This window comes from Wyeomyia smithii, chromosome 1, assembly GCF_029784165.1.
Source record: "Wyeomyia smithii strain HCP4-BCI-WySm-NY-G18 chromosome 1, ASM2978416v1, whole genome shotgun sequence".
Classification (NCBI taxonomy): domain Eukaryota; kingdom Metazoa; phylum Arthropoda; class Insecta; order Diptera; family Culicidae; genus Wyeomyia; species Wyeomyia smithii.
This window is the reverse complement of record NC_073694.1, coordinates 177329219-177352861: the sequence shown is the minus strand read 5'-3', so window position 1 is coordinate 177352861 and position 23643 is coordinate 177329219. Positions and strand designations below refer to the sequence as shown.

Sequence of the window (23643 nt, the reverse complement as noted above, 5' to 3'; positions counted from 1 at the left end):
CATGTGAAAAAGGAAGCAGAGCTTGGCGCTCTAAGGTTGCAAAGGAGGAAAACCATACTTGAAGGGGACCGAATCGGCCACCTTCGCATACTTAGGGAGTTCAAACTAACTCCGCTATTAACCACAGTCTCCGACTGGATGGACGTTAGGACCAACATGGATATTCCATATAGAGTGATTGAAACAAACCGCTCTAAGTGGAACAATGGAGGGCCTAATCTTCCACCTGGCATCGTCAGTTTTTATACGGACGGCTCGAAAATGGGATCCCTAACCGGATCTGGTATATACGGACCCGGTATCAGGAAACGTTTTCCCTGGGAAAATGGCCCACCGTTTTTCAAGCAGAGGTATATGCCATATATATCTGCGCAAAAATATGTCTGCAACGCAACTACAGACATGCGAAAATCGGTATATTCTCGGACAGTCAAGCAGCACTACTAGCACTTAAGTCCGTCAAACGCGCTTCCAAACTTTTTTGGGAATGCACTGAAACTCTACGGGAACTTTCCCGACAGAATTCAGTTATTCTGTTTTGGGTGCCCGGACTCTGCGGAGTCGAGGGTAATGAACACGCTGACTACCTAGCAAGACAGGGATCAGCTCAGCGGTTTATTGGCCCCGAGCCGTTTCTGGGTACGTCCATTCCCGCTATCAAAAGCGAACTACTAACTTGGGAAAGGCTAGAAATAGTATCCCAATGGCAACAGGCACAAGGTTGTAGACAAGCTAAACAATTTATCTATCCGAACCTTGGAACCGCCAGAAAGCTACTTAGTCTAAATCCCCTACGGATAATCGCTTTTTATCATTGAATCATAATCCGCTTTTTATCATTGAAAGAAAATCGGCGTAGTGTTGAACGACACCTGCCGATTCTGCAAATCTGAACCAGAGAGTTCGGAGCATTTGCTTTGCTCTTGCGAAGCTCTTGCTTCATCTAAGTACAACTTCTTAGGAAGTTACCTTTTAACTCCATACCAAGCATGCAGCTCCAATCCCAAGCAGGTCATTAGTTTCATCAACTATGGTGTACCTAATTGGGGTACAGGTTTACAACAAAACAGTTCTACTCCATCAATGAGTACGAACAATCCGTAACCTGTGCACAGCAATCAGGGCCCGCCACAAAAGACAATCAGCAAGAATGTCGCAGTGGCATTTCAGTACCCAGTGCCCTTCAGGCATACAGAGAACTGTAAAAAAAAAAAATCTTCAGGGTTACACCTGTTGCTCGTCGCTTCCCGTTCATGCACGGAGGGCTTTCCATCACAGCCGTCCGGTAACCAGTCTAGTTTTGCTGCTCGAATTATGAGGTCCATGAGTTCGGGAATGCTGTCGGCTTGGTTGTCTTGAATTTCTGCTGATATGTTGTTAATGAAAGTCGGTGTGTGGTCGCTATCTATCGGGTAGAAGAACCGTCGTTTAAGATAGCCTCTTGGCTACCCCACTTTGGATGATGATTATTAGAGTCACCAAGTAAAAGACGAGGTCCAGTGATCTCCTCTCTAAGACCGGTGTCCTTTGGCATGTTGAGACCTACCGGCTATCGATAGAGCTAGTGGTGTGAAGATAGGTGTCGATTTGGATCGGTGTTCGGGGTACTCCAGGGGCAACCGAGTAGAAATTGTTGTTAGTTTGTCTATGGTTCCAACTGTATTTCTCTTTTACAGTTCTGTCCATGTCCTGTCTGGAGAAAGTCGGTGGTTTGCTCAAAGTGCCGATTAGAGAATGTGGAACTCCAACATCTAGCGATCGTGAAATCTTTACTAGATGGAATACAGATGTGTGAGGGTTCAAGTTTTGCCTGGAGTTGAGTTGGCCGGCACCTACTGTTGCCCTTCGACGCTCCGGGGTGTCATGTTGACTTACACAAATCCATCTGGGACTGTGCGGGAGTATTAACCAAGGTTGCATATTCAATGTTGCGGTGTCCATTACATTTAATTGGCCGCGTGACGATAGCTCGCTCCACAAGTACAATACTTAAACTGTACTGTACGACAAACTTGCAGTCCTAAAGTAATGCCACAAGTTTGCTGAAGAAAGCAATGCTCTAACTCTTATACCTAAAGTGTGAGAGCCCATATTCAGCGGGATGCCAAGCCAATATTCGCGGTGAATATTATAATATTCACCGCTAATAAAAGGTGTCCACGATGAAACTGCCACACACAAAATTGATTCGCAAAATTCGAGTTTTCATCCGATTGCCATCAAATTTTCAAGGCTTGAAAAATAACTATTAAGCTTCATTTTACACGTATTTTATTAACAGTCCATACGCAAATGCCCGCTCCTTGGCCTTAACCCCGGCTATAAGATTGTGCACAACCTGTGAATCAACCGTTTTTAGCATGTAAACCCATACTTTCTTCAGTTCCTCGACTGTCTTCACTACCTTAGGTTGTTTAAGAAGGTGCTGCTTCATAATCGCCCAGTACTTTTCGATGGGGCGGAGCTCCGGAGTGTTGGGAGGGTTGAACATTTTCGGCAAGAAATTGACCTTATTGTCCGCATACCACTTCAGCACGTCCTTGGAGTAGTGATATGAGGCCAAATCCGGCCAGAAGATTGTTGGGACGTTGTGGGCCTTCAGGAGAGGAAGCAGCCGCTTCTGGAGGCACTCTTTCATGTACACCTGTCCGTTCATCGTGTCCTGGGTCACGAAAGATGCACTCCGCTTCTCGCACGTGCAGATGGCTTGCCAAACCAGGAATTTTTTCGCAAATTTGGACATCTCCTGAGTGCGGACATGCTCCGAAACGCTGAACTTATCCTTGGCCGTGAAAAACAGGTTACCGAGGATCTGTTTGAAGTCGGCCTTCACATATGTTTCGTCATCCATGATGCAGCATTCAACTTTCGTCAGCATGTTGAGGTATAACTTCCTGGCACGTGTTTTGGAGGACTTGTTCTGCTTCTCGTCGCGATTAGGGGCCTTTTGTACCGTTCGAAGCTCAGCCTTAGTTTTGGCCTTATGGACAAAACTTCGGCTTAGGTGCAGCTTCTTAACCACATCCCGAACGGAGGCGTTCGGGTTTCGGTTGAAGGCCCCAACTACGCGGTTGTGATTTTTGGTGTTGTACGGAATACTTTTTCCTTCACTTCTGGGCTTCCGATCGGTGGTCAATCGTTCCTCGAACCGCTTAATCACTCGCGACACCGTGGAATTCGCGATTCTCAACGTTTTAGCGATGGAACGATGCGAGAGATCCTTGTTCTCGTGATGAATGCGCAAGATTTTATCACGTACGAGCTGTTCTTTCGACTCCATTTCCGTAAGTTTTGATCACAGGACTTTAAAACTTGCAGGATGTAAATAATGCACTATGAACTAAATCCACCCAAATTTACATTAAATTCTACTCAACGGTTAAAAAGTTAGAGCAATTTCATGGTGAGGCAATTTCATCGTGGACACCCTTTATTTACTGAATATTGCACTGAATATGGGCTCTTACGCTTCAGGCATCAGAATTAAAGTATTGCACTATTCGCCAAACTTGTAGTACTAATTAAGGACTACAAATTTGTTTTTTTTATTCTCGCTTATTTTCCGTCGATCTAGTTCCGCCACTGTTGTTGTGCCAATCACCGACGCCCGGGGAGGCGACTCCACCCAGGACCCTAATTCACGACCCGTTTACTAACGGACCGGCGCCAACGGCTTTACTACCTCATGCGATGGAAGGCGTGATCCCAGAGATTTTTCGCCTCAGAAAATCTCCCGGTGTCGGCTAGGATTGAATCTAGACCAGTTGGGTTGGTTGTGAGTGGATCACGCCACCTCACAACCATCGACACCTATGTCGGCGGTGGGATTCGAACCCAGGCGTCGAGCGTGGTTGGCGGAGACGTTACCAACCACGCTAGGCCCCCGCTCTATTACAAATTTGTCATACATCGTTTTTCTAAATTGGACTTATGGAGCGAGCTATCAGCACGCGGCGAAAAAGCACCCTAAAATTGAATATGCAATAGAGTAGCCTATCGATCTTAATGAGCGCCGGGCTGAAAAAGTTTCCTTTTGACCTCTACAATAAGCCACGAATATTTGAAGTTGATCGATTTACATGAAAATTGTACGGAGTTTTTTCTTTTTTAACGAATATCTCTCGATAAACGTATTCAAATACACTTATGTTTTTATAAAACCGTTATATGTTTATGCTAATTTTAGTTTAAAATAATCTAAAACTTTTGGTGTTTGTTGAAAAGTTCGAAATTTGAATGAGGTGGGTATTTCTACGGCATGAATCAACAAGATTCAGTATGAACTGAAATTTGTCTTCATTATGTGTTGGAACACGGTTAGAATTTTTCATGAATTTAACACCATGTTCTGTGGCGTCGTTTATAGCGAATAATTGTTGAAAGAAGTTTGCTATTCCTCATTATTTTTTTATTCGGCTGGGTCACGGTCGACAAAATCAATTTTAAGTTCAAAACTCGAAAAGAAAGCATTGGCTTTGTACAAAACGAGATGGCATAAATTATATACTAGTAACTGTTCAGGATTTTATTGTTTGCGACATTCGACATCAGCTATTTAAGGCCAAACGGTATTGGAACCAAAAATGGCCGACTTCGAGCCACCACTTTGAATCTTCAAAGACACAAGACTAGGTAACAGGTAATGCGTCATCTGTGAAAACGCTGTTTTATATTTGCTGCGGTGAAGCAAACATAAAGTAGCGTTTTAACAGGGAATGCATTATCTATTTCCGAGTCTTGTGCTTCTGAAAATTCGAAGTGGTGGCTCGAAATTGGCTGTTTGTGGCCTCAATGCCGTTTCCCCTTAAGGACCATTCGCTTTTAAACGCCTGATCAATTTTTGTTTAATTTCAAGCGGGATATCAAGCCAATCCAACTTATTCTGCGCTTAAATACCACAAGCAATTCTTCATCTTTTTAGTTACAGCGTCTGAAACGACTATCAATTTCGATATATGCGAAAGAATCATGTAGAAAATTCATAACTTGAATCATACATTGAATAGCATTCATACACCCGAAAAACACCTGAATGTGATGTTTGACTATAAAAAGGGACATGTCTCGAATGCAATTTATCAATGATCAGAGCAAACATTTTCGCAGGCAATATTTTTATTTTTTTTTACCATGAATCTTGCGTGTTATAAGTGAGAAAGGGTCACTTTACAACCAAGTAATGTGAATGCTTACTCCAAGAGCACTTCATAATAGCCGCGAACTTGGTTGCATAAAATTGCTCAATTTTGATTGCAATCTTCATCGAACCATTTCGAGTGAGCTTTTAGATCATTGAAGCTGTGAATGATTCCCTTTGATGCTCTTGTAAAATGGTTGAAGAAAGGTGTTTATGGTCCGATGCTTTTGCCATGTAATATATTTTGCATAGAAGTTCATAGATATGAAGAAGACAAGTAATATTGGTTAGTTTTCGAAACTTTTCCGAAATATTCGAATTCACTAGCGTATTATCAACTTCTTAGGCGATATTTTTGCAGAAGCTTAAATCAATTTTAAGCGCGCCTAAGAACTTTGCTGTTCCATCATAACTCATAGGAATTGCAATTCGATCAACATGAGATCTACCGACTATATTTGAGAAAAATCACCGTCCTAATGAATTTAGATAACTTGTGCTGAACTGTTTCATAGAAAAAAAAACAATAATAATACTAAAACTAACATTAAATCCATACAAAAAGCTCTTGATAACTCTAATAATTTTGCTTCACCAATCCGATTGTGACGGTTCACCAGGGATATAATCACTGAATGGCAGCTTCAAATCCTCTAACGAATACAAGAGGTCATTCATTTATTACGTAACGTGCTCAGAAGAAGGGGATATTCAATGAAGAGTTCCATGGTGCGAGGCCCCCATGCAAAATTGTGTTATTCAGGGATGGAAAGTATTCAAAATTGCTAAAATTTAGCGTTACGTAACATGTGAAAATCCCTAATGATATGATTTTATGATTAAAGAATATTTCGACACAAAATATACAACTAATTTAAAAAACTAAGGCAAAAAACTTAATAAAAAGATAAAAAACAGCAATTATTATGAGATACAAGCGTTTTGTGGGTCCATTCAATGAACTCGGATCAACTTCAAATTTTCATGACTTATTTTTGGAGTAAAAAGGAAACTTTTTCCGCCCGGTGCTCATCGAAATCGCATGATGTTACAAAAATGGCCACTCTAATGTCCATGTTGGCCAAGTACTTCTTCATTGTTTGACCGGTTGCACCGATCTTACGGCCGAGCGCACGCAGCGATGTAGCCACTTTTCCCTCGGTCTTCTTCTTCAGCATCCTTTGGAGCTTCCTGTCGCCCAATGTCCTCACATCGTCTGATGCGGTTATAGCTGCAAAAGCAGGATGTCTAGAAATAAATTGATACATGGATTTTGAAGAAAATAAGTTGAGGATTCAGCGACAGTGTTGCCATTTGTCTTGTTCTTGCATTCGAAAAATAAAATTGCACTTTTCGTAAATGAGTATATTTTGATTTCAAATTAAACGATTCCATCGTGTTCCTAAGAAAATTTCACATGAACAACACTTATCACCTCGAGGTATTATGAGCAGAACTCGAGCTATGGTATTTCTTATTGTTAGAGTAACGGGGGTATTTTGGCCCGTCCTCGAAAATTGTACGCATTTTATCTGACAAATTTGATGAATATTAGAAAACTATGTGTGTACCATTGAAATACCATATCTAAGAATTATACTACGCTGAAGTGTTCGGCAAAATACTGACTCAAGGTAGCACTATTTTGGAATTAGTTCATACATATTCAAAATCATGCCAGAGCCGACAAAAATTTAAGAGGAAATGGTAATATTCCAGTCAACTTCCAAAAGCTATTGTAACAAATATGTATGCTTTTCAAACATAATAACATCAATAGAATACCATAGGAACTGTTTTTATACTCTAACAAGTGGGAAAAAGAAGGTAAAATAATAGCTAGGGCATGGCCAAAACGAACATATTTTGGCCAAGCCATCTAACCAAACTTTGACAGCTCTTTGTTTACGATTCGGTCGATTGGCGCTGGACAGGAAGGTAGACTGTAGTGATTTACGGCTAATTATTTTTCAATTCAATTGCCTACAAACTCGCTCTAAACCCGATCTTTTTATTTTCAGATGCCTAAAATTACGAAAACTTCACGGCAGAAGGATGGTCAATTAAAATTCACTATTGCTACGTTAAAAAGATCGTTGATGATCTAAAATATGATAAGTCCGAATTTTTTTATGTTTTAGTACTTTAAAGAAATTTTTGAATTTCTTGGATATTTTCCAATAAATCGATGTCGAAAAAATCATCTTTTTAAATAATTTGTGCAGTCACTTCCAAAACCGGGTCAGAATACCCCCGTTACCCGATTCTGCTAATATCTCTGAAACTGACTTGATTATAGACATTCATTTGAAGTAAATTATTCAAGAAATCCGCTAAAATAACAATTTTGACCGGCAGTATTGTCTGATATGTTATTTTTACAGTTTAAAAATTAAATTGCATTTATCAGCCAATAAGTATATTTTGATTTCAATTTCGACAATTGCATCGTGTTGCTGAGAAAATTTTACCCGAATAACACCTATTACGTAGAGGTGTTAAGAGAAATACTCTTAAGAAACTTTAAAATTTTTAATTTGAATTCTAATTTTTGAAATTCACATAAAAACAACATTCGTTGTTTTGCTTTCGTCTCGATCAGACGCAAACTGTTTATCTCCGTTTGAGTTCGCAAAATAACAATACACGAGTTATCGTACAGGTGTTTTTTTTTTTTTGTCGATTACTTTTTGTGCTGCGTGATAACAATAGCCTGTTGTATACCGGCAGAAACATCTGCACACTGGTAGGGACAGGCTACCCCGCCAGTGATTCGATACGCAGCTGATATATCAGCAAGAATAATTCTCCCGCACCGCTGCTACCCCGCTAGCAGCACGGACCACCATACGATCGAGAGAGTGGAAGTCAACTACAAGTGGCATCTACAAGGTCGCGTGTAAGATACGGCCACTGTGTCACAACACGAAGCTGGATCATCGTTGTTTGTTCTGCGGAGACACTTGATTAATCCAACTAACAGCCGTGAGGTCGTGACTTAGACGTTCGGTGAAGTATTACCTTTAGAATTTTTACTATTATTATCAATATTATTACTATGTTATAATATTATTATTAATATTATTATTGATATTATTATTATTGTTATTATTATTATTATTACTATAATTATTATTATTATTATTATTACTATTGTTATTAGTATTAGTATTACTGTCTTTTTTTTATTTGATCCATTGTAGATTGAAAAATTGTTTTCAAAATTTAATATCAACTACTTGAACCCCCCCCCCCCCCCCCCAAATTCGAATATTTATCGTTTGTGTGCGGTAGAGCGTAACGCTCCCGCAAAATGGACGACATGCAGGTGCAACTTTTCCTGGATGTGCAAACAAACGGGGAAGAAATTGAAATATCTCCCATCAGCACACCCCTACCTTCCCCAGTGCCCTCCCCTTTGCCAAGTCCTGTACCAAGAGTACCGGAAGTACGGGTTAAAGCTTACCCAGATGCCGCTGGCGGTCCCTACGTTGTTTTTTTCCGGCCCATAAAGAAGCCATTGAATATTATTCAAATTGGCAAAGACCTGGCAAAACATTTTTCGGCCGTAACCGAGATTACGAAGGTGAGGCCGAACAAACAGCGAGTTGTCGTGAGTAGCTTGAAGCAAGCAAACGAGATTGCTGGCTACGAGCTCTTCACGAGAGAGTATCGCGTGTACATCCCTGCCAAGGATGTAGAAATCGACGGTGTGGTTACCGAGGGGAATCTCACTGTCGATGACATTTTGCGTCATGGAGTTGGCTGTTTTAAAAACCTCTTGATGCAAAGTGTAAAGATACTGGATTGCAAGCAATTGCATTCAGTATCCATCGAAGAAGGGAAGAAGAAATTCCTCCCTTCGGATTCCTTCGGATTCCTTCGGATTCCTTCCGAGTAACATTCGCCGGATCCGCGCTGCCGAACTACGTCCGCTTGGACAGGGTTCGTCTACCTGTTCGCCTGTTCGTATCGCGGGTCATGCATTGCCAAAACTGTAAGCAGTTAGGTCACACAGCCACCTACTGCTGCAACAAGGCACGCTGTAGCAAGTGCGGAGGCAATCATGCTGAGAACGCTTGCAGTGGGGATACTGAAAAGTGCCTTTATTGCGAGGGAACTCGGCATGACCTTCCGGCATGTCTCGCGTACAAACAGCGCGAGGAAAAAATTAAGCGTTCCCTTAAGGAACGATCAAAGCGCTCTTTTGCAGAAATGCTTAAGAGGGCTGAGCCACCCTCGACAGGAAACATCTTTTCCTTCTTACCAACTGATGAAGGTACATCTGACGATCCCGTCGAAGGGTGTTCCTTTGCTTTGCCAGAGGGATCTAGGAAGAGGAGAATGCTCAACTCTCCTAATCTTTCTCGCAAAGGTCGTAAGATAACCCCTTGCGGAATGACCAATTAGACAACACAGAAAGGAAGCGGTGAAGAAAAACCAAAGCAAGTACCCCCCCGGTTTTAATTTCAAATCAAACCAGGAGTACCCACCGCTTCCTGGGGCACCAAAAACCCCTCGTGCACCCATTTCTCGATCAGAAGACATAAAAGAAACAGGGTTCATAAAATTCTCTGATATTGTGGACTGGATATTTGAAACATTCAACATACCAGATCCCCTTCAAAACATTCTTCTTGCCTTTCTCCCTACAGTGAAAACCTTTTTGAAGCAACTCACAGCAACTTGGCCCCTCATTCCACCTATCGTATCTTTCGATGACTAAAACGTCGAAAGAGGTTAGGAATTTTGTCACTGTGTTACAGTGGAACTGCAGAAGTATCATCCCCAAATTCGATTTATTTTCACATTTGATAAACACATACAATTGTGATGCGTTCGCGCTCTGTGAAACTTTTCTCAATTCAAATGACCAACTTAATTTCCACGATTTCAACAAAATTCGTCGAGATCGAGACTCACACGGTGGAGGGGTACTTTTAGGGATCAAAAAGTGCTATTCTTTTTTCAGAATCGACCTCCCCTCGATCTCGAATATTGAAGTTGTTGCCATTCAAACGAATATGAATGGAAAAGACCTTTGCCTTGTTTCGTTATATATTCCCCCGTCCGCGCGGATTGAACAGAAGCGACTCCTTGATAAAGCAGAATTGCTTCCCGCGCCTTTTTCGATTTTGGGAGATTTTAACTCTCACTGTTCGCTATGGGGGTCGCTGTACGACGACAACCGATCTTCTTTAATCTGTAACTTGATCGACGACTTCAATATGACACTTTTGTATACTGGGGAACGTATACCTAATCCTCCAGCACGTGAAAGCGTGCTTGACCTATCCCTCTGCTCGACATCACTAGCGTTAAATTGCCAGAGGAAAGTAATCAACGATCCCCACGGTAGTGATCATCTTCCAATCGTTATATCAATTGCTAATGGTTCAACTCCCCCGAACCCAATCAATATTTCCTACGACCTTACACGTAATATTGATTGGAAGCGTTATGAGTCTATTATAGCGGAATCTATCGAGACTCACGAGGAACTTCCTCCGGAGGAAGAATACGCGTTCTTAGCTGGCTTGATAATCGACGCCGCGACTCAAGCTCAGACGAAACCGATACCCGGGGTAACGATTAGACAGCGCTCTCCCAACAAATGGTGGGACAAAGAGTGCTCTGAGCTGTACGCGCGAAGGTCCGCGGCGTATGAGGACTACCGGGAGTACGGCACTGTTTTTGGGATACCGCCAGGCGCATGCGGAACCGTGACGTTTCGAATGAAAGCGAGGAGTATTCAGATCGCTGGATACTCGATTTTGCCAAAAAGGTCTGTCCGGACTCTGTACCGGAACAGAAAACCTTTCGCGACGCGTAACTACGTAACTACGGAAGAGCCTCCATTTTCGATGTTGGAATTTTCAATGGCTCTCCTGTCGTGCAACAATAAGGCTCCAGGGTTAGATAGAATAAAATTCAACCTGTTGAAGAATCTACCCGACTCTGCAAAAAGACGCTTGTTGAATTTGTTCAACAAGTTTCTTGAGCTAAATATTGTTCCGCATGACTGGAGGGAGGTAAAAGCCATTGCTATTCGGAAACCCGGGAAACCTGCCTCTGATCACAATTCATATAGGCCGATTGCGATGCTCTCTTGCCTCCGGAAATTAATGGAGAAAATGATCCTCTTACGGTTAGACAAATGGGTCGAAACAAACGGGTTACTTTCAGATACTCAATTTGGCTTTCGCCGGAGCAAAGGGACGAACGATTGCCTAGCGTTGCTTTCTACTAAAATTCAACTAGCCTTTGCTCGAAAAGAGCAAATGGCTTCTGCGTTCATGGATATTAAGGGGGCTTTTGACTCTGTCTCTGTAGAAGTTTTAAGCGCGAAACTTTATTCGCAGGGACTTTCACCAAATTTGAATAACTTTTTGCTCAATTTGTTGTCAGAAAAGCATATGTATTTCTCACATGGCGATTCGACAACTTCCTGAATTAGTTACATGGGCCTCCCCCAGGGCTCATGTTTAAGTCCTCTCTTATATAATTTTTACGTCAATGACATCGATGAATGTCTTGCAAATTCATGCACGCTAAGGCAACTTGCAGACGATAGCGTTGTATCCATTACTGGTAGCGAGGCTAGCGATCGGCTAGGACCATTGCAAGATACCTTATACAATTTGTCTGAATGGGCTCTTAAGCTGGGTATCGAATTCTCTCCGGAGAAAACTGAGCTGGTCGTTTTTTCTAGGAAGCATAACCCAGCTCAGCTGCAGCTCCTACTAACGGGTAAAACGATCTCTCAGGTTTTAGTCGCTAAATATCTCGGGGTCTGGTTCGACTCTAAATGCACCTGGGCTTGTCATATTAGGTATCTGACACAAAAATGCCAACAGAGGATTAATTTTCTCCGTACGATTACCGGAACTTGGTGGGGTGCTCACCCAGGAGACCTTCTAAGGTTATACCAAACAACGATATTGTCAGTTCTTGAGTACGGCTGTTTCTGCTTTCGCTCCGCCGCGAACACGCACATTATAAAATTAGAGAGAATACAATATCGTTGTTTGCGTATTGCCTTGGGTTGCATGCAGTCGACCCATACGATGAGTCTTGAAGTGTTAGCGGGTATTCTTCCGTTGAAACATCGTTTTTGGAATCTCTCTTACCGGTCGTAATTCGATGCACAGTTATGAACCCATTAGTAATTGAAAATTTCGAGAGGTTGGTCGACCTTCAATCTCAATCCAGATTTATGACTTTATATTTTGACTATATGGCTCAAGATATTAATCCTTCTTCATACGATTCCTCCAATGTCGCACTTTTAGATACATCTAATAATGCTATATTCTTCGACACCACCATGAAACAAGACATTTCTGGTATCCCGGATCAATTGCGACCCCAAGAGATCCCTAAGATTTTTTCCAATAAGTTTAAACATGTTAGTTATGATAAAAGGTTTTACACTGACGGATCTAATCTAGATGAGTCCACTACAAACTCGATGCTCCTGCTTCCGTGTACGTCGCAGAACTTGCTGCTATTCAGTACTCTCTTGGAATCATCGAAACCCTACCCATACACCACTACTTCATCTTCACAGATAGTCTCAGTGCCATTGAGGCTCTGCGATCGATGAAGCCTGTGAAGCACACCCCGTATTTCCTGGGGAAAACACGGCGGTTTTTAAGTGCTTTAACAGATAAAAATTAGCGTGGGTCCCTTCTCATTGCTCGATTCCGGGTAATGAAAAGACTGACTCTTTAGCTAAGGTGGGTGCTATTGATGGCGATATTTATGAAAGACCAATTGCTTATGATGAATTTTATAGCATTTTGCGTCAGAGAACACTCAACAGTTGGCAATCATCATGGAACTCAGATGAACTGGGACGGTGGCTACATTCCATTTTTCCTAAGGTATCGACGAAAGCATGGTTCAAGGGGTTGGATGTAGGTCGAGACTTCATTCGCGTGATGTCCAGACTTATGTCCAATCACTACACGTTAAACACGCATCTCTTTCGTATAGGGCTTGTAGACAGTAATCACTGCGTTTGTGGCGATGGCTACCATGACATCGAGCATGTTGTTTGGTCGTGTGCCGAATTCTGTGATGTTAGGTCCGAACGTACCCGTTAGACACATTCTGGGAAGCGGTGATCTCCAGTACATGACACAACTGTACTGTTATTTGAAAAAGACTGACATTAAAATTTATTATTCTTTTGTCTATTTGTCAGAATACCAGTATACGACGCTGGAGACACGAACACGAAGAGCCTAAATGTATGTTTAAAAAACAAAAAAGAACACCAGTCGAAACACAAATAGGTCGTATATCTTAATTAGTTTTAAGCAAGAATTGTTTCTTCCCTCCTCTCACCTTAAATCCCCACTAGCTCGTAGTCGGCCGCGAGAATAAAAAAAAGCCTCCCTCTTTTCCCTGCTAACGTAGAATTAATACGAATTGTACTTGGCTCAGTAAAACAGAAAATGTATCGTGCCGTGTCAAATAAACTAATTTTAAACCAAACATAAAAACAAGAAAAGCATATTCATTTGTTGGCGCTTATCATACAGAGGTATAAAGTGATGATAGACACTGTCGGTGAAAATTGTTATTTTTATTTTGGAATCCTCAACTAATTTCCTTTGAAATCCATGTATCAATTTATTTCTAAACATTGTGCTTTGGAAGCTATAATTAAAAAAAACAAGAGTTTTTGACGAGAAAATGCACTTTTTTCCAAAAAATCCAAAATCGGGATTTTTGCATAATGACCTTAAATTAACCGTTACACAAAATTTGAGCCAAATCTGAGGAGGTCGGTGACACGTTTGTCTCTTTTTTTGCACACTTGAGACGGAACGACTCAAATATTGACTTTTATGAAAATAAACTTGACAGTTTTTAACTTTTTGACATGACAATATGACAGCAAAACTCTTTTGAGCACGAAAATTAAACTTAAATTTGATATCGAGATTCTTCAGATAGAAAATATCTTTGAAATATCTATTTGTTTCAATTATGAAAAACACAACGCGACCTTCGAAGAAAAATTAGCTTTGATCGTTCAGATTTGAGTTAGCTTTATTGACTCAACAAATTTCAAATCATTATCCAAATGAGACGATTTGTAAAATATATTTGTTACTGCCCTGGTATAACTTATGAATGGGTCGCCAATCTGCTTATAACAGATATAATAAAATTTTAAAGTATCAACCTGGGACCCAAAAGGACTGTCGGTCTGGTTAATTATTCGGAACAACAATTAGATTGCCTACTGGCGACAGAGTGGCTGGGCTAAAGTGACCAGAAAATTATGAAAGCTTTTCGTCTGCACATTTTCCAACTGGAAGGTCGAAAATAATTGAATAGCACAACTAAAGTCAAACTACATGATTGTTCCTAGAGGTCTTCTAATCGCTCTCGACTCAATCCAGCGTATGGATGTTAACATGGATCCAAGCCTTTCGGTTCTCTTCGCCATAACTTAGCATCGGAACCGAAAAAAAATCGTTGAAACATTGCTTTCAATTCGACAAAGTGAAGCGTTTCTGATTTTCTTAGAAAACGGCAGCTAAACTAAATGAAATGGAATATTCATCGTCACGCATTGTTCTCGTTGTCAAAAATACATTTACAACCGTGTGTGAACTTGACATGTCCAATCTTTTGTCAATCTTCGAGTGGTCACTCAACTATCGACGAAGACGAACGCGTTAAACCCAGACAAGGTCCCGTACGAACTTTCAGAAAGACACAACGCAATTTTCTAAACGTTCCACGGTCGGCTCTCAGGCTTAGCACGAGGATACCAAAAAAAAATCTCATTTATTTCAGTGATCATTCAAATGACGTTTTTTTCCTCTCACCCATCGACGCGTATGTGTGAAGGTTAGCGATAATTTTTTATCACTCTTTTATTTACGGCCACGTTGTCTTGACGTCAATCAAGGATATGGGCCTTATTTCCACCCGCACCGCGTAACGCTATTTCTGTTGTGCGAATCAGGCGGGAAGAAATTGCCGCGGGTGAATTTTATCAATTTGTATTTTAAGCTACATTCAAAAGCGAAAATAGGCCGCATTTGTTTACAATGAAAAATGTTCCGATCCGTCCTGACTCACAGCCGCATGTTGGTTCTATCGGCGTCTAAGTGGGACCATAAAATCTCACTGCGATAGCAGAGAATGGAAAGCCCGAGATGGACCGATAAAAATGTTCTCGCTGGGGAAGTACTATTCATACCCTGTCGGATGCTTTTGAGGTGCACCAAAAAATTAACATTTTCCGCTATTTTTTTTTCAAGATTTTGAACATGTTGCAAACATACAAACCTAATACTTAAAACTAAAACCAATTCGTCGCACTGTCACCAGAAAGGAGATAACTAGACAGTGAAATATTGTGCGGGTGCACACTAATTCGATTTAATCCCTTTTAAGATTATATTAAGTGGGATGAACAGATAGCAATAAATCCAGTAATAAACCAAGTGTGTGTATTACAAAATTATGACGGCGTTTGGAAATTCCCTCAAGTACGCACGTGTATAATTGCTTTAACGCGTGATAGTCCAAGAGGACACTTCAGAAAATCGGGTATAAAACCGTCGCGAACCCAACAGTCTTTCTTCAGAGCAGTTGATTGCTTCCAAGCTTAGTAAGTTTACTGGAACAATTCTATCAGCCGCTAAAATGGTCAAAGTTTTGTGCCTCACTTTCTTCGCCATTCTGGGGTTGGCCAATGGTAAGTGCATCTAATCTAATCTATACAATCTATACCAGAACTTTAAATGGTTAATTACAACACAGCCGCCTCACTTTCGATTCCAGGTCGATATTGCCGATATCCCCTATCAGGTTTCGCTGCAAGTCGGGGGTTATCACATTTGCGGAGGATCGCTTATCGCATCCCGGTGGATTTTGACTGCCGCTCACTGCACAACCCGAGCCGCGAGTGCCTATACCGTACGAGTTGGGTCGACCGATCGTTCCGACGGTGGTGTTGTCATCCAGGTTGAGTCTGTGACTCCGCATCCGCAGTATAACGAAGACACCTATGACTATGACTACTCTCTGCTGGAACTGGCCGAAAGTGTTGGATTCACTCGGCGAATTCAAAAAGTAGATCTACCGAAAGCTGGCGACGTTGTTGAGGATGGTTCGATGTGTACCGTGTCGGGTTGGGGAGACACCAAGGATTATGACGAAAGCTCGCAGCTTCTACGGGCAACCAATGTGCCATCCTTCAACCATGAGAAATGTACCTCCGCTTATGCCACCAAGAATGCTATAACGGAGCAAATGATCTGCGCTGGGTACGAAGCCGGTGGTAAGGACTCTTGCCAGGGAGACTCCGGCGGTCCGCTGGTCTCTGGCGGCACACTCGTAGGAGTGGTTTCCTGGGGTGACGGATGCGCCAAACCAAACCTTCCTGGAGTGTATGCTCGTGTTTCGGCCGTTCGCGAATGGATTACCGAAGTATCCGGCGTTTGAACACAAGATGTCGAATAAATAATTTTGGAAATCTATTTTGATCTAGTGAAGTTTTTTTTGTGAAAAATGCTGCCTTTCGACAACCTTGAAATACCCTTGCTTTTCCGGTTATTAACGGTTAAATGTTTTAATCGTTGAATCCCTTCAATTTTAAAGAGAACTCGTTTTTCCCCTCGATGTGTTTATCCATAAGCTCATAAGAAGTGAGCAACTCTATAAAAAAACGTATCCAGTTTTTATTTTCAATTGTCATCTTCAGTTTGGCTGAAGCTTTGCACAGATGTCATTTTGTACTATTGGTATTATTATACTTTAACACGAATAATTTTTGAAAAAGGCGTGATTTTGTCTTTTCAATAAAATTTCTTGTTTCAGGCAAACAAATAAAAAAAGTTATTACGTGTTTTGAAAAGCTCGTTTTTAAAAATCTTTTTCTTTTTCTCATAAAAACTTCAAAAGGTAAGCTTAACATAGATGATTGTCTGATCATGGGAAAATAAGAAAAGAGTTAAAATTTTCTAAAAATATCTAGAGAAATCAAAACAAATTAAATCGATCTAACAAAATAAGTACACCGTAAAAACAACAAAAATTTTAATAAAAATATTTATATAGTTTCACTGTTTCTTCGTCTTCGACATATGAGTCGTTGCGGAACAGAGTGATCTAAAGACCATATTTTTCGAAAATGAATTTTTGCATGAACCGCATCTACGCAAAAAGCTGAATTTGGGAGATTAACAAAATTTCGAAAAATCGAACTTTAAAGCTGATTTATACCGTGTTGAAATTTCGTCTGAAACAGAATGGCCATTTTGTTTCGGAACAGAGTGGTCTATGTGAATAAATCGTTGTTATACTATCATGTAACACGTAACATGTAGCATATTACATGTGATAAGTAACATGTCACTTGTTCTGTACATGTCACACGTAATATGTAACATGTTACACGTAATGTAACACGAAAAATGTAACATGTTAAATATTATGTAATATGTAACATGTTGTGTTACATGTAATGTAACACGTGATATCTTACATGTGATATGCTATATATGTATCATATAACATGTGACACTAGTCATTTTATACCATTTACCGTCATTTTCTTTGTCCTTTACCAGGTTTGTGTACATAGACCACTCTGTTCCGAAACGATTCGAGGATTCCAGTGAATATATATACGAAACGAGAGTGGTCTATGTACATTGGTGAGATAAAATCACTTATTTCGCATAGAAACTGTTAATTTCATGTATTCCTATGCTAAACCACTTTAAAACCGTTATATTAGATTATTTTGTTCGAAAGAATTTGTTGAACAGCATTTTATTCGGAAATTTTTCGAAAATTGCTTCTCCTGAAAAAATTGCTCGATGGCACATAGACCAATCGTACAGAATGAATCTCAAACTATGGGTCACAGATGTTTCCGACATAAAATATGCATGGAAACCGCTTACATTACTGTATGCTCTTAAACTGGAGCTACATAAATGAATTGAAATAGTCATAATTAGTTATTGCGCACTTCCCACCAAAATAGACAACACAGTTTAAAAGTGCAACAAAAAAAAGTGTGCATCAAAGTGCTCATTGACACTTATGAATTCGTTCCGCGACGGTACTACACCGTTCCCGGAGTTACAAGGTAAAAAGTGTAACACGAGTGTTCTCGGAAGGCCAAATACATCGAGGACCTTCGCGCGTACCGGTCTGAGCACTCTTTGTCCCACCATTTGTTGAGAGGGCGCTGTCTAATCGTTACCCCGGGTATCGGTTTCGTCTGAGCTCGAGTCGCGGCGTCGGTTATCAAGCCAGCTAAGAACGCGTATTCTTCCACCGGAGGAAGTTCCTCGTGGGTCTTAATAGATTCCGCTATAATAGACTCATAACGCATCCAATCAATATTACATGCAAGGTCGTAGGAAATATTGATTGGGTTCGAGGGAGTTGAACCATTAGCAGTTGATATAACGATTGGAAGATGATCACTAGCGTTGGGGTCATTGATTACTTTCCACTGGCAGCTAGTGATGTCGAGCAGAGGGATAGGTCAAGCACGCTTTCACGTGCTGGAGGATTAGGTACACGTGTCGCTTCCCCAGTATTCAAAACTGTCATATTGAAGTCGTCGATCAAGTTACAGATTAAAGAAGATCGGTTGTCGTCGTACAGCGAAATCCCATAGCGAACAGTGAGAGTTAAAATCTCCCAATATCAAAAAAGGCGCGGGAAGCAATTTTACTATATCAGAAAATTGCCTCTGTTCAATCCGCGCGAATGGGGGAATATATAACAAAACAAGGCAAAGGTATTTCCCATTCATATTCGTTTGAATGGCAACAACTTCAATATTCGAGATCGAGGGGACGTCGATTCTGAAAAAAGAATAGCATTTTTTTATCCCTAAAAGTACCCCTCCACCGTGTGAGTCTCGATCTCGACGAATGATGTTGAAATCGTGGAAATTAAGTTGGTCATTTGAATTGATAAAAGTCTCGCAGAGCGCGAACGCATCACAATTGTATGTGTTTATCAAATGTGAAAATAAATCAAATTTGGGGATGATACTTCTGCAATTCCACTGTAACACAGTGACAAAATTCCTAACCTTTTTCGACGTATTAGTCATCGAAAGATAAGATAGCTGAAATGAGGGGCCAAGTTGCCGCTAGTTGCTTCAAAAAGGTTTTCACTGTAGGAAGAAGGGCAAGAAGAATATTTTGTAGGGGATCTGGTATGTTGAATGTATTAAATATCCAATCCACAATATCAGAAAATTGTATGAACCCTGTTTCTTTTTTATCTTTTGATCGAGAAATGGGTGCACGCGGGGTTTTTGGTGCCCCAGGAAGCGGTGGGTACTCCTGGTTGGAATTGAAATTGAAACCGGGAGGTACTTGCTTCGGTTTTTCTTCACCGCTTCCTTTTTGTTTTGGCTTTTTGGTCATTCCGCTAGGGGTTATCTTACGATCTTTGCGAGAAAGATTAGGAGAGTTTAGCATTCTCCTCTTCCTAGATCCCTCTGGCAAGGCATAGGAACACCCTTCGACGGGATCGTCAGATGTACCCTCATCGGTTGGCAAAAAGGAAAAGATGTTTCCTGTCGAGGGTGACTCAGCCCTCTTAAGCATTTCTGTAAAAGAGCGCTTTGATCGTTCCTTAAGGGAATGCTTAATTTTTTCCTCGCGCTGTTTGTACGCGGGACATGCCGGAAGGGCATGCCGAGTTCCCTCGCAATAAAGACACTTTTCAGTATCCCCACTGCAAGCGGTTTCAGCATGATTGCCTCCACACTTGCTACAGCGTGCCTTTTTGCAGCAGTAGGTGGCTGTATGACCTAACTGCTTGCAGTTTTGGCAATGCATGACCCGCGGTACGAACAGGCGTACAGGTAGACGAACCCTGTCCAAACGGACGTAGTTCGGCAGTGCGGATCCGGCAAATGTTACTCAGAAGGAATCCGAAGGGAGGAATTTCTTCTTCCCTTCTTCGACGGATACTGAATGCAATTGCTTGCAATCCAGTATCTTTACACTTTGCATCAAGGAGTTCTTAAAACAGCCCACCCCATGACGCAAAATGTCATCGACAGTGAGATTACCCTCGGTAACCACACCGTCGATTTCTACATCCTTGACAGGGATGTACACGCGATGCTCTCTCGTGAAGAGCTCGTAGCTAGCAATTTCGTTTGCTTGCTTCAAGCTACTCACAACAACTCGCAGTTTGTTTGGCCTCACCTTCCTAATCTCGGTTACGGCCGAAAACTGTTTTGCCAGGTCTTTGCCAATTTGAATAATATTCAATGGCTTCTATATGGGCCGGAAAAAAAACAACATAGGAACCGCCAGCGGCATCTGGGTAAGCTTTAACCCGTACTTCCGGTACTCTTGGTACAGGACTAGGTAGAGGGGTGGACACATGGGAAGGTGGGGGTGAGCTGATGGGAGAAATTTCGATTTCTTCCTCGTTTGTTTCCACATCCAGGAAATGTTGCAACTGTATGTCGTCCATTTTGCGGGAGCGTTACGCTCTACCGCACACAAACGATAAATATTTGAATGTTGGGGGAGGGGTCAAGTAGTTGATATTGAATTTTAAAAAACAATTTTTCAAACTGCAATGAATCAAATAAAAAAAAGACAGTATTACTAATACTAATAACAATAGTAATAATAATAATAAAAATAATAGTAATAATAACAATGATAATAATATTAATAATAAAAATATTGATAGTAATAATATTACTAATAATAATAATAATGATAATTCTAAAGTGAATACTTCACCGAACGTCTAAGTCACGACCTCACGGCTGCTAGTAGGATCAATCTGGAAGAGTGTCTCCACAGAACAAACAATAACGATCCAGCTTCGTGTTGTAACACAGTGGCCGTATCTTACACGCGACCTTGTAGATGCCACTTGTAGTTGACTTCCACTCTCTCGATCGTATGCTGATCCGTGCTGCTGGCGGGGTAACAGAGGTGCGGGAGAATTATTCTTGCTGATATATCAGCTGCGTATCGGATCACTGGCGGGGTAGCCTGCCCCTACCAGTGTGCAGAAGATGTTTCTGCCGATATACTGCAGGCTATTGTTATCGCACAGCACAAGAACTATTCGACAAAAAAAAACACCCGTACGATAACTCGTGTATTGTTATTTTGCGAATCAAGCGGAGTTAAACAATTTGCGTCTAATCGAGACGAAAGTAAAACAACGAATGATATTTGCGGAGAGGAGGTTTCAAAGTTTTCATGCCGTCAAACAAGCGCTTCAGGTTCACTGACCTTTTTACATTGAGACAAAATAATGTAATTTTCTTCTGTAAAACTTTTCTTAAGTGCGCTGAATCACCGTTGTTGTTTGTTTTCTAGAATACAGGTAAGTTTTGTTTTTTGGACGTTCCGATTTTAGCAACTATTGGTTCCATTTTTGGCATCACAATTTTTTTCTAATGCTTTTAATCTTTTACTGATTGGCGGCTCAAAACTAGTCCTTATACCTTCTCTACAAGTGTAAATACATACAATATATTGCCCCTTGCTTGACTACTTAGACTTCTGTGATAATCATTCATTGCCCAATTTCTTATTTCGATCTATCAATTTGACACCTCAGTAGCGCAGTGGCAATTTTTTTGGGTTCATTGTTTGTTTTATTTTTTATTTGCAACATTAAGTATATATTTTTGGGCACCTTTAGTTGAAAACTAGGTTAAATATTAAAACATAACTAAGTGTTACATGATTGATTGGGTGATGCTGAGTATCGATACTTCTTGATTGTCATTGTATCGATACCAGACCTCACGGTTTCAAGTATACTTTATTAATATATATAGGTATCAAGCACTGACCATTGCTAGAGTGATTTCTTATTTACCTACCGAAGTAGCAGCCATGATAGAGATTTTTTTTGTCTATGTAATAAAATGTTTCTGTCAAGCGTTTCGATATCGCTAGTATCGATACTTACCACCCACACTGCGAAATCTTGTGCGAGATTCGACTGTGATAATCGTCTAATCGACTGAGAGGCATGCTTGTCTTTTCTCCTCAGAAAACCTCAAGAATGCAGGAGAACATCTTGCACTGCGAAAACAACTGCCGTCACACAAAAAAGCAAATTACGCTCATGCTAGAAGAGAACGACAAACGATTTTTATCTGTTGAGCTACCTGAACGCACTGCGGTGAAATCTGAAATCTCTCTCTTGCGAGACAATGAACTATGGTGTACTTTCACACACGTGTTGACATCACGCACAATAATTACACTGCAGAGCTATCTGCGGTGCGTTTCACAGTTGGTTTCTTGAGCATGGCAGAAGAGGAAAAGAGATTGGGAGAAAAAAAATTAAGTAAATTCGAATTTACTCTGGTGGAATTCGTTTTCGCAGTGTAGCTACACGAGGACTACATTTTTGCCTGGTTGGTTTTTTTCACCTTCCGGACTACTCGCCAGTGGACACTGTTGTGTATTTCTGCGTTTTCTCTGTAGAGTGACTCACCCCTCTTGTTTCTATCAGATGTGAGGTGAGCTGGAAGTGTGTTTGTCTCTTTGTAGGCTGGTTGAGACACTTTGGAGTGGAGAAAGAAGCAGTGTGGTGAAAGCATTTGCTACACGCAGGCACATACTGGAGGAAGGGAAGTGCGCGGTGATTTTTTTCTCCTCTCCTTTTAAATACTGAGGAGAATGATAAGCATGCTGAGTGGCTGGCAACATTTTCCATATATCAATATATCTAACCTCTTTTCCATATATCAATATATCTAAATAATTACGAAAGATTGAGAACAGTTGTCAATGGATGACTTTTTTTTTTTTTTTTTTAAAGGTGGCGGGGAAATCTGCAAACAGACACCTGAGAAGAGAACTCAGGGTGTGGGGATGAGACTAGGGGAGAGATGCTGGGGTAGTTACACTCGCCCAGACACCTACTGATCCCTGTCCCGACCCACTAAAACCCCTCCAGTCTCCAGCCCTGGTCTTCCCGGAACGACGGTTAAGTATTACGTCGGGGAGTGGCTTTTGTGCGTGATGCGCCCTCTTTACTCTTATAACCTCCTAGCTAACTACCTGGAGACTGGTAATTAGCTACCACTGGCGTGTTGGTGGTTGACCCGCCACACACGTTGCAGCTCCAGAACAATCTGAGAGGCGGCCGCACAGACCGCGTTACAGATGTCCGGGTCGTCGCACATCCTCCGGACTAGATTGTCCGGAGTAGTGCCAGGCCCGCTCACAGCCATCATGTTGCTCCTCGCTCTTGCGAAACGGGGGCATACGAAGAAGACATGCTCAGCAGTCTCCTCCTCCTCCACGCACTCGGGACACATGGGGGACACCGCGTGTCCGAACCTGTGCAGATATTGCCTGAAACAACCATGGCCTGACAGGATTTGTGTCAGGTGGAAGTTCACTTCACCATGTCGTCTCCCGACCCAGCCGGATATCTCCGGTATGAGTCGGTGCGTCCATCTGCCCTTTGTGGAGTTGGACCATTCCCGC

The 23643-nt window shown here is 41.4% G+C and overlaps 2 protein-coding genes across 13 annotated transcripts in view; both read left to right on the top strand.

The window, feature by feature from the left end:
* The window catches only part of LOC129732556 (suppressor of lurcher protein 1), a 172231-nt gene that overhangs the window by 65575 nt on the left and 83013 nt on the right, over window positions 1-23643 (top strand). The gene's annotated exons all lie outside the window — the stretch shown is intronic.
* On the top strand, window positions 15815-16623 carry LOC129732612 (trypsin 3A1-like). The gene is given in 1 exon segment (XM_055693627.1): window positions 15815-16623. A coding segment is annotated over 1 exon segment (801 nt). The 3' UTR covers window positions 16616-16623.